The 12,274-nt window shown below is 40.3% G+C and overlaps 1 protein-coding gene across 3 annotated transcripts in view; it reads right to left on the reverse strand.

The window, feature by feature from the left end:
- Positions 1-1,647: 1,647 nt before the first annotated feature.
- UBE2F (ubiquitin conjugating enzyme E2 F (putative)) overlaps positions 1,648-12,274 on the reverse strand; it is a 28,481-nt gene continuing 17,854 nt past the window's right edge. For 2 of the 3 annotated variants that reach the window (XM_083715281.1, XM_083715280.1), the window contains 2 exons: positions 9,253-9,315; positions 1,648-3,652 (listed from right to left, as the gene is read on the reverse strand). In XM_083715281.1, the coding sequence (XP_083571407.1) occupies positions 3,602-3,652; positions 9,253-9,315 (114 nt within the window). In that variant the 3' untranslated portion in view covers positions 1,648-3,601. Of the gene's footprint in view, positions 3,653-9,252; positions 12,130-12,274 lie in introns of all 3 variants that reach the window. The other variant, XR_014558475.1, reaches the window with a different exon arrangement.

Below are 12,274 nucleotides of genomic sequence, written 5' to 3' on the forward strand. Positions count from 1 at the left end.
TTGGTTAGGAGGGAGAGAGCAAACATAGTAGGAGACTGTGCCTGCAAATTATGTGCAAAGTATCTGTAAAGAATCAGTTCAGCTGAGCTACCCCCTGGGAAGCTGTCAAGTTTCCACCTTTTGTTCAATGGTATATTGCCTTGTTGAAACACTTATCACAATGTTATTTCAATATCCAATATGGGGCAAAGCCCTATTGCTGACAACATATCCCAAGACCCCACTCAGAGGTTTCATGTAAATGTTAAGCAGCATGAGGGATAAAACTGAACCATGAGGAATCACACACTGAAGGCTCCACAAAGTCGAAGAGTACTTCCCAAGTAACACCCTCTGGACTGGAGACAACCATCCAAGTATGACTGGAACCACCACAGAACAGTGCCACCCACCCAGAACTTGGATAGCAGCTCCAGAAGAATACCATGGTTGATGGCAGAGGTCATTTTACAGGGCAACCAAAGCGGTTCCTGTGCCAAAACTGAGCTCAAAACTCAATTAAAATGGATCTAGAAAATCAGTTACCTCCAAGAGCACCTGGATCTGGTCCACAACCACCCACTCAAGAACCTTGCCCAAGGGGAGATTAGCAACTGGCTGGTAATTACTTAAGATTTTCCGAAAAGGGAGGGACCATCCCCTCTCCTAGGGAGACAATAATCACCTTCCTGGCCCAGCCAGCTGCCACCAGTCAAGAGGGGCAAGGGTCCAGAGCACATGGTCACGCTGGCTTACCCAAGGACCCTGTCCAATCCTCAGTCCTTACTAACTTAAACTCATCTAAGATAACACGACTAGACAGTGTGCTGAACGCCTCTCAAGATTCATCTGCTGAAACACTTGAGTCAAGGTCCTGGCAGATGCAAGTGATTTTATCCTCAAAATGCTTTGCAAAGAAGTCACAGCGAACTACTGTCAGTTCTGTCACTTCCTTTATGCCAGACTAACAGGCCCCACACTACCCAGAAAAGCTCTGCTGGATGGCACAATGAGGATGCAATAGAGGCAGCAAAGTAAGCCTTCTTTGCTGCCACTAGGTAGGCTTGATGAGGAGCCCTCACCAGTTTTCAATTGCATTGGAGTTTTCTTAGACTTGCGTTCCAGCAGTCTCCCATCTTGTTTCCTTGGCCTAAGCTCTGGGATATACCAGGGAGCCAAAAGAACTCCATGAAGTGAAAGAGGGTGCTCTGGAGTGACCGTGTCAACAGCCCACATCATTTGGATATTCCAGAGGTCAGCTAGGGCTTTGACAGGAGTGCATCATATCAGATGGAAAACACTCCAGAGCCACCTAGAAACCCATTGGATTCACCAGCCTCTTGGGGTGGCCCATCCTCCTAGGTTCCCCACCTCTGTGGAGGGGGAAAGGTGCTGAAAACCTGAATCTCAACAGGAAGTGATCTGACCATGACAAGGGACTGATTTCAATATCCCCCTACTTTCAGGTCACCCTCTTGCTGCCCAGTTGAGAAAACAAGGTCCAGAGTGTGGCCAGGGTTTTTTGTTTTACAAAATCAGTATCTCACACCAATACAATATCAAAGAGCATGAATTACTGAGCACCCATTTTAGGTTATTTTCTTAAGGTGAAAAGTTCCTCCCAGATACATGATTGGACGGTCACTTATTGGACAAATCAGCAGATGGTAAAACTATGGATAACTTTAATCATACCTAAAGAAATGTATTTCCACATTATACATGTTTAACAGGGGAAACAGTCCTCCAGGCTATATTCATGTTACTGCTTACAAAGATGAATGTGCAGTGGCTCTTATCTTTCCTGCTGTTTCAGTATTTTCTTTTTAAGAAAGGGGAAAATGCTTCTTATGAAAACTGCCCTGATTAGGAATAATCTCTTTCATACTTTTCAATAAAATTACACATTGCTTTATAGATTCAGAGGAATATTTTTGAATAATTTCTCAGAGGCCCAACTCTGCACACCAACATCAGTGACTAGAAAAGGTCATTTACCCAAGTTCTGAGTTGCAGCATTGCAAGTTTAAGGAACTATATGTTTTGCAACAGATCTTTAAGACACACTAGGTACAATCCCGCCAAAGGTTAAGTACTTTTAAAGTATCATTGATGGCAAAAGGAAAGTTAAACTTATGTTTAAATATTTCCCATTCAAATCGATGGGACCTAAAAGCATATAACTTTGGCTAGATTGTAACAATTGCACAGCCAAATGTAAGATAAAATCTATGAAAATCATGGTGCAATTTCAGGGCTTTCATTATCAAAGTTTACAGTTTTTACAATAATGGCAAATCACAAGCACCTGATGAATTTAAATGGATTCTTTCATATGGCACAGGTAACGGTTGAGGCAGGAAATGTTTTGCACAACATATGCATGAAACTACACAAACATTTATTCATTTCTGGCTTTAGCGGTATTTTATCACAGTAACCCAAAATACATTTCACTTTTATGTATGAAACCTAAATAAAATTTGATGACTATGGCTCTCTCAATTGATTCCCAGGCCAGTTACAGTATCAGCTGTGATCATCATGTCAGGAAGAAGTAGGCTAAAATAATAAACACACATTGTGTGTGGCATTTGCTTTGAACTAGTTCCTGAGGTACATGCACCCTCCCACCCAACAGGCATGCTGCAATCTGATATATACATTCTTTGATATAGAGCTAGCTAGCTAAGTAGGCTTTAAAAGCACTCTTCATAAAGTATGCCTTTGTCCCAGAAGGGCTGGCTTGCAAGAGTGTGATGATAATGAAATTGCAGCATGAAGTAAGTTGCTCTCATGGATTAGGTGCTAGAGCTTTGGGTAGTTCTCCCAAGTTATTACTTGAAACTTCATGTCACTTTATTATATAATAGTCTGAAATATCAACTTTCCACAGCAAAATCTAAAATTTAAAAAGATAGTTTAAAAAAACACTTCCCTTTCATTGCACCTCCATGTAAAATATTGGGTTTTAAAAATAATACACTGCATTTATATGTAGGCCATAGAATCAGCCTTGGGTTCAGTAAGTGCTTTGCACAATAAATGCAAACTAAAAACACTGTAGGCAAAAAAAGGAAGAGAAAGCAGCAATTTTAAAAAGTTAAATTAAATATAAGAACTTCAACAGTAGGTATAAACTGGCTTTATGCAATTATGCAATTACCTTTGCTCAAGTGCAGGACTTTTTTTTCAGTTCCAGCAAAGGCAAATATTTATGCGTCTTAAAAGTTCTATAAAGACCAATTTTATTGCCAATTTTTAAGTGTTCCAGTAAACATACCATTAATTTTTACTAGACAAGAATAATTTTTTGAGTGAAAATAATCTTAATAGTGATTTCTTCTAAGTTTCAAGCATATCTCAATTCCAGATATACAGTACAATTTCAGAAAAGAAAACATTGTCAAGAGTTAAGAAAACAACCTTTTCTCCAACCAACATACACAATTTTCTTCTTGTATTGATGGTGAACTCACCATTTGACATGAACTATTTTGAAGCTTGTTATCTTCTTCAGAACAACATGGATACAGAACAAGCACATTCCAGGTTTTTGATGTTTTATCAAGTTACCAATCAACATTGCATACACAATCCATGGTCCTGCCTTCTCCCTTCATCATCTTGCATAGCGCTTAATGTAATCTTCCACTTTAGATCGGAAATCCTCCTACACCAGTGAGGGTGGGGGGGGGGGAGGAATAGAGAAAGATTTGTCTGCAGAAATATTGGTAACATTTTTGCTGAAAGAAAGCATCTGCACTTGAAAATATACGCATTTCAGCCTGCCAATACATGGAAAGAAATAGAATAGTATGACTCACTACATTAGATTGTGCAGAGAGATATGAAACTTTATACATCGGAAGCTTGTGTTTCCGTATTTCATGGAAAGTAGATTTAGGAGGGATTGGGGGGGCGAAGACTGAATGCCCAGGCCCCCTTCTAATTCTTTTAATTGCCAGGTGAGCTTCCTGGTGCGGTGCTGGAAGGTGGTCTGTGCGAGATGGCAAATGGGTAGGGCCCCCTCCTTCAACTCATGGGTAGTTAGGACCAAAGGCCAGAGTTGAGAGTTGAGTGGTGTGAGCTAGAAGCTAGCAGAAAAGCTGAAGATTAGGAAACCAGAGAGAGTGATGTTTGATTTCTGTTCGAATCAAAGGTTGTGGCTATGGGGGAAGAAAGGTCATCTTGGGATGTTGATGCTGTAGGCTCAGGTTGTATATATGTGTAAGTAAACCATATATCATTAAGACACCACAGGCTCCACTGTGTTCCATTCTGAATGAAACATGAACCCTGGGTTGTCACAGACTGGTTTGACGCATAAAAATGGTAGGAAGAACCAGCTGGGGAACCCCAAAGGGAAGAAGGCTCAGAGCCCAGGTATTGGTGGTGGGAGAAGACGACGACTGGGAGGTGTTGGAAGCTTAAGAGTTAAGAGGGTTTAGTGAGCAGGGAGAGCTTGTGGCAGAGAGAAGTCCAGAATTGGAACTAGAAGCTGAAGCAGGAAAGGAAGGAGGCCAAGAGGCAGAGAGAGGAGTCCAGCTGGTGAAGAGGTGTGGTTGTCTGCCCCTCCTGCTACAACAAGTTCCCCTCTCCCTGGTCTCCCAGAAGCAGAAGGAGCAAAAACTGCAGGCACAGTCAGAGATTGCTTGGGAAAAGCCCTGGAGAGGAGGGGACTCAAATCGCTGTGGGAAGGTGGGGACCTTCAGTTTCTGCTACTGAAGATGAGTTGCTCTGCTCATTAGGCCTGGCACTCCTGTGCAGATCCTGTTTTTTCCTAATCAAGAGTTAATTCCACTTGCTTTGTGTAACTAATAGCTGGCTTAGTTGGTAAGTGCATGGAACCCCTGGAATCTGTTGGTAAGTGCATGGAACCCCTGGAATCTCATACCACTCAGAATGAGGTGGCATGCAAATAGTATGTTCCAGTGGTCTTCAACGGGTCCAGAGCCAAGATCCACCTGACTCCCAACTTGTATTATGGGACCTAGTTTCACATATTCATTTTTTATTTATAACTTAATAGCCTGACGACACCCACTAAGACACTTCACTTCTATTGAAATAGTAATTCACAAAGCAACATGCATAGTGCTACTTTAGTATGCATTAGTATGAAATGAAAACCAGTGATTTTTACACTTTTTCTTAGCCAAAAGGCTGAGAAGCTATTGAAAACCAGTGATTGATTGATTGACTCACCATTTCAACGAGACATCTGAGCAAACATTATTTCAGATTTAATTCCGGTGGGGGGGGGGTGATACGTGAAAAGCTAACCCACAGCTCACCTTGTACAACAAAATTGGGGTTTTGTTTTTGTTTTGAAGGTCACCATTGTTGAGAAGCCTGCTCACAAAGACAGGTGCTACCAAATGGCAACGAATGAATGATTGCTTCACTTGCCAATTCTAAGTACACTTCATTAACTGATATCCAAAACTTTGGTAATATTAGTTGCTGAAATTGCACTTTTAAGGTTGTGCCACCACAGAGATCAAGGATTCTTTTCTGCAACTCCTTGTCTTAATTCCTGGTGGCTCTGTGTCCACTGTGGATGCTTGTCTTCACTAGATACCCTCCCACAAATTTGTTTTTTAGCTTGTGTTCTGGTGAGCAACAAGGGAAGAATGTTGTGCTGAGTTCTGAGTGGTGGGGTAGTTTTTAGCGTGTGAAGGAGGGAATTATTGCTGCTTCTCCTCCGAAGAACAGAAGACCGTTCCTCCTTCTACCCACTACAAAGCATACGTCTGCATTATAGTCCCAGCATACCTCCAGTTGTGTAAGAAGTCTAGAAAGCCAGAGAAACAGACCAGAAAGTGAACAGAGCGTCCTTACTCCATAGAGAGCTATAGGAAGGTGGGGCATACAGTTGGCCAGAAAAGTCTTTCTTGTAAAAGAAAGTTCCATTCCAATTTCTTCTGCCTGCATCTATCTCTGTTTGCCTCTCTCCTCCCTTCCACAGGCATTGAAGGCTGGGTTTCTTCTTCCTCTGCCTGTCTCTGTTGCTTCCCCACTTGTTTTGTAGCTGATGGAACTAGGGTTTCTTCTTCTCCAGCTGCCTCTGCTTCCCTGCTCGTCTTGCAGCTGAGAGAGACGGGCATCTTTGTACTCTCCTGCCTTAATATCTCCCTCTCCTGTGCTGCAACTGTGCCAGGAAAGCCGTTGCCACCAGTGGAGTCGAGTATGTGTAATTGAATTCACTCAAGTAAAATGTGTGTGTGATGTGATTACACTGTACTGTGAAGTTACTGAAAAGCCTTAGAGATGTGGAAAGTGAATTACAGAAAAGTCTTTTTTGCTTTTCATCAACAACTGGCAATTCTTAAGTTCTGCATCTGAATTTCTAGTAGAAAAACAGTGATTTAAATACAGCAGAAACCCTCACGAAGATGCTGCTGCTGCTGCTGCTTGTGCATATCTTCCTGAAAAGGTGACAAGTTCTAAGTGAGTGAATCAAAAACAGGGACATTCATACAGCTACTGGACAGATGGTCCCTTTGTGCTCGACTGTCAGGTGTGCAAAGCAACCTAATTTGTTCATTAGCACTAACTGTGATTTGTAATGAACTGAACCTTCTGCCTTCTTCCCCACCCCAAAAATATTAATTGCCAAGCAGTAGTACACTTTGCGTCACACACAAAATACTGAAGCTGAAATCCAACAAGATATACCCTGGGTGTTCCTAGAGATGCAAGCACAAGTTTTCCAGGTTGTCTTAAACTAGGAGACCCCACATTCCGCTCAGTGCCAAAAGCAATATGCCGTGCAGCGTGGCAAACAGGTCCTAGGAAGCATTAACCCTTTTTTTTGGTATCTCAGTTTGATTCAAGGTATTCATCACAATGATCACAAAAAGTATTAAGAAGGGCAAGAGCAAACAAATAAGACAGTAGAGCAGCTACACTATTTCCCTTCCCCTCTGTTCAGCTATCTGCGGTATTCATATTATACACAAAATAGCAGCTCCTTCTTCTGAAAAGTGTTTTTGCTTTCCTGCCATGAGATATGTATTGCTTATTCATTGGTAAATGCTAGTCTAAGAATTGATGATGCACCCTGAACAAATAATACTCTTTTGCGGCTAAACATTTCAATGTGTTGAGCCTAGCCAAGAGGACTGTCTGCTCTCACTAGTCAGTAAGCCTTACTGTTCAGGTTTGCATGGTGGTGGCTAGACAGCAAACCTTTATAGTAGCAGAACTGAATTTGTAGGCCTTTCTTCCTGAACAGTTGACAAAAGGTGTTTTTTGTTGCTTTGGAAAAGATGTAAGACATGTCTTGCTTGCACCTGTTGTTTTCTATTATGCTGGTTATATTGTTGGTATGGAATAATTCTTTCTGCTAACGGAAATGGCTTTGTTTGTGTCAGGAAAGTAATATACAGAGGTACCTTGGTTCTCGAACGGCTTAGCTGTCAAACAAATTGGCTCCTGAACGCTGCAAACCTGGAAGTAAGTGCTCTGGTTTGCGAACATTTTTCAGAAGTCAAACGTCCAACGCGGCTTCCGCTTGAGTGCAGGAAACTCCTGCAGCCAATTGGAGGCTACACCTGGATTTTCGAACAGTTTCGGGAGTCAAACGGACTCCTGGAACGGATTAAGTTTGAGAACCAAGGTACCACTGCAATAAAAACAATTTATAAAATAAATAAAAAAGCAACTCAGTTATAAAGGACACACTAGAAACTCAACAGATCTTACTAAATTGCCTGATCTGTCACCTACTTCTAAGTCCCTGCAACAGCAGAGATCTCTAGATAGTTTCAAAACATTTATTCTCCATTATTTCCACCTATGACTTCTTTTGGCTATTTTAGAAAGGTGGGTGGGGTGCAAGAAGACATGAAGGACTCTACACTGCAACATTTTGTTGTATCTTGTCTACACCCACACCTGTAGCCCTTACTTTCAAAATGTATTTATGTCCCATCTTTCCTACAAGCTGTAGGAGATTCTCTCCCTCCCCATTTCATCTTCAGAATAACCTTTTGGGGCAGGTTAGGCTGAGACACACAGAACAGTCCAAGGTAACTCGGTGAGGGATTTCAACTTTGGTCTCCTAGGTCCTAGTCCTAATGATAAAACTTGACATTCCAATAAATTAGTCTTAAGGCAAAAGTGCATGCCAGCTACTGAATCACTATTACCACTTCAAAATATCTCAGCAGCATGGTAAGGAGATACCCAAACCCTGAACACCTGTGCACATTTATGCACTGGGCTGGATTTCACTGTGAAAAGGCAGTTTTATGTCTAGTGCTAGAAACTGAAACTCAATCTCAAAAATGTTCTGGAAAGCACAAGAATTGCTAGAGAATGTACTGATGATAGCAGTGCAGAGTCATTCCGTATCAAGTGATCCATTATTATTTTTTACCTCATGTAATCCAATTTTCTTAATATTTTGAATACTTGTTTAATGATCAAAACGAAGTTTAAATCTAAAAATTTACATTTTTATCTCATCCTGTTTTTGAGTTATGAGGGTCTGAAATTTAAAAAAATTGGCAACTTTGGCCAAAATTGGCAACAATAACCTTAAAGGCTCAGCCCAAAATTGAGATATTTCAAAACTAAAAATATCAATCGCCTCAGAACTTCATGGGCTTTAATATGATACGCCACATCATGGGCTTACATTAACTTCTACATTTAAGTTACATTTTTTTAAAAGTGATTAAAAAAGTAATATGATTAAAAATTTCCAAAAACAGATATTTCACCATTTTCCAAGAATCTATTTCCACAGCATAGGCCAACAGTATTGTTCTACAATTGTTTGTGCAATGAGATTCTACCTATGGCTCTTTGGCTATAACTCATTACTGTTCTTACTGAATGACACAATAAACTTTATAGAGTTCACAGTATAATCATGGTGGTTTGGATAGAAAGATGAAAGTGCACAAGTTGAATATACTTCTGCTTGTAGGGTGCTCCCTCCCCTCCCCCCCAATTCTTCCCACCCATTGCACCTTGCTCCTGCTCCCAGTCACTGTGGAGGGGCACCGAACACTCTGGCACTATTGGGGGGTGGGCACAGGGGCTTGCAGGCAGAAAGAGAAGACCCAGCATCCTGCACAAACATTAATGCCATATTATTGTGCAGTGGAGAAGGTAGATCCAAGATCCATTGAATACTTTTTTAATGATGCTTGTTAAATATTGATGCACAGAAATCATTCCCTGTCAAAGGCTACACAAGAGATTAGAAAATTGAGCCGTATTCTCATAAGATAATATATTTAGTACACTGCTACTCACCTTGTCACGTAAATGATGCTCTGCAGCTTCAATATTCAAAGGATCATCAAAATTCAAGAGATCCTGAAGAGAAAAAACCAGACATTTAAGAAAATGGTTGGCTATAACTATCACACAAATGAACTTTGAAACTAACCCTTTCTACCACACGGCAAACTGTTTATGATGTGGTATAATGGTCTGATGTCATAAAAAAAGAGTCAGATGTCTCATATAGAATGTACAAGCTCTTGGACTGACTCAATGAGATCTCTGGAACCCCATCCATGGAATTTAACGAAAATTCTTATATATACGGAAATTCATTATACAAATTGAAAATCTAAGCATTCAGAGGCTATATACCAATGTTTTACTATTAAGGTGTTTGCAAATACCTGGTTCAGATGTCACAACCAAGTTAACAGGCTGTGCCTTGGGTTGTTTCTATCCCATTTACACTCTCAATTCTTTCCCTCACTTGTTTATTTTAAATACTTTCACTTTCATACCACTTTCCCTAGTGGTTTAAAGTAGCTGGTCACAACAGCAGAAATATATATTTAAAACCCCACAAAGCTGTACTGGTAGCCTCAGAGAAAAATGAAGAGGCAGATCTCTTACCCTCTGAAAGCTCAGTAAATAAGTTTTAAATCTCTTTCAATATTCTATAGTATTGGGATCATAGCTTGGGCGACTGCTGTTGGTGTACTAATGTTACAAGGTTGGAATGGACAACAGAATTTATTGATCAGATTTCCAACAACTGTAAAAACAATGGACTAACCACACTAACATTGCCTCCAAAATAGCACTGGAAACCCGCTTCAAACAAGTTTTGAACTCTGCTTTGCAGCTGAATTATGGTTTGCAACAACCATTGTTTGCCCAATTCATATACTCTGGCCAACTATGGTTAACATAAACCAGGAAGTGAGGAAAAGAATTGAAGTGTACAAGGGGAGGAAGGAGTGCAGTAAGTCCAAAGCCCATTCATGGTGATCTGTGACACTTAACTGAGCCAAAGAGATTGAATTTTGCGCAGAGCAACAGTTGAATAAGAATTAGATAAATAAATCTGGAACCTAAAGGGAAACCAAAACCCTTAGGGAAGCCTACTGCAATTTTTTACTTTAAGACTTTAAGAATCAGGTTGCTATGCCTTATTACAAACAAACCCACTCCTCCATTTCAACAAAGGTTCACCATTCGGCAGTCTGCGTGTGCATGTGCACACATGCTGTTATCCAAGAACTGGGTGAGCAATACTTCAGTTCCAAGCAAGTAACCATGTTAATATTACGTCTCCACAAAATAAATATGTCCATAAATCCATTAACTTTTCACTCAATAAAAACAATAATCAAGTTACCCTATAGGAGAAAGCAACGCTTCCAATCTAGCTAAAATTAGTTAAAATAAGGCTGCAGTTCTATAAATTTGTACCTGAATGAATTCCTTCAGAATAGATATGCATACAAGTGAAATATAAATCCTATGAAAGCAATAGGACTTAAGTGCTTTCAATGGGATTTCCACTATTTCCATGAGGCTTAATTCAAAGTGTGTGTAGGATTGCAGTCTCAGATATGACTAATTTTAGCTAGTTTTACTAGACAATAAGGTCCAAAGTTCCAAAATTCTCTCTGCAACAAACTCTACTACTCTTTTGCAAGAAGGCTAAAATTTAACCTTGTTCAAATCAAAGCAGCCTGAGAGTTGACAATCTCATGCAGTAATTAAGTCACTGTGAGAAGGAGGAGAAAGAAATCATCACTATGGAAACAGAAGATTGTCTGGCAATTATTTTTGCAGTGGTTGGTGCTGAAAGTGGTATATTGCACCTACAATATTCTGCTTTTCTTGGTTGTTGTTTTTTTAATCCCCTAAACAAAAATCCCCAAAATGTGGTGTCTTTTAAACAAAAATAAAATATTATACTAGCTTTAAAAAACATAGCTCAGGCCTAAATTGCACATGCTATATGTGATCAGGTCAACTGATATTTTTATTTTTACATAAAAGCTGCCCAAGGCATCCCACGTTAATTGGACCAGCAGCCCTGAGGGAAGAGGTCATTAGCCTATTCAATCTGAGCAGTATTCAGAACCTGTGATCTGAAACAATCTGTTGTTTACACTTTTTTGCGGGGGGGGGGGAGATGTGGATACTTCTTGAAATATAAATCCTCGTAAAGCACATATACAGGCAATTGCCAAGAGTTCAGAGTATGCAGATTCTACCGCTTGTCAGGCCTTACATTTTCCAATGTCTCGTGGTTCTTCTGAGTTTATACTGTAGAATGTGCTTAAATTGGGGCAGGACACACACAATTCAGTTAATTCACAAAGTCTGCCTTTGAAGTAGAAAGAATACTTTGATGTAGAAAATATGGTCCTGGGTGCATAATTATTTACAATGGAAGTTTAAAAATGATGCTGTTTCAGACCTCTGGAGGAGCACAGGAAGCTGAAGGGAATCCACTGCTAGCTTGTCTGCCATCAGGGATAATTATTTGTTAATAAGAGGTGGTCAGAATACCTGAGAAGCCAGCCTCAGTTCTGAAGAGACACTCGCCCATTGTTATGGGGAGGAAGGTGAAACTTCCAGGGAAGGGGCGCTTAGAACAAGGAGTTACAGCAGCTCATACACCGAATAATCGCCCTGAAATGAGGGCGTCGGGTTTGCATCTCCATTGCATTAATTATTTTTAACGGATTGGAAAGAAAAGTAAACTGGACTCTCTATTTGTCAATAGCACCCAGTGATAAAGGTTGCTAAGGACTACAAAAATAATATAAAATATCGTAACAGGCTGGAAATGTCTTCAAGACGCTCTAAATATCTGATAACTTTGAAAAATGTAGATCAGACTGTGACTTTTCAACTGTCTACAACCTAAACAAAAAACAAAAAAAAAAATTCCTTCCAGTAGCACCTTAAAGACCAACTAAGTCAGTTCTTGGTATGAGCTTTCGTGTGCATGCACACTTCTTCAGATACACACATGTGTATCTCATACCAAGAACTGACTTAGTTGGTC

Source organism: Podarcis gaigeae, assembly GCF_964106915.1.
Source record: "Podarcis gaigeae genome assembly, chromosome: 1".
In the NCBI taxonomy this organism is placed as follows: Eukaryota; Metazoa; Chordata; class Lepidosauria; order Squamata; family Lacertidae; genus Podarcis; species Podarcis gaigeae.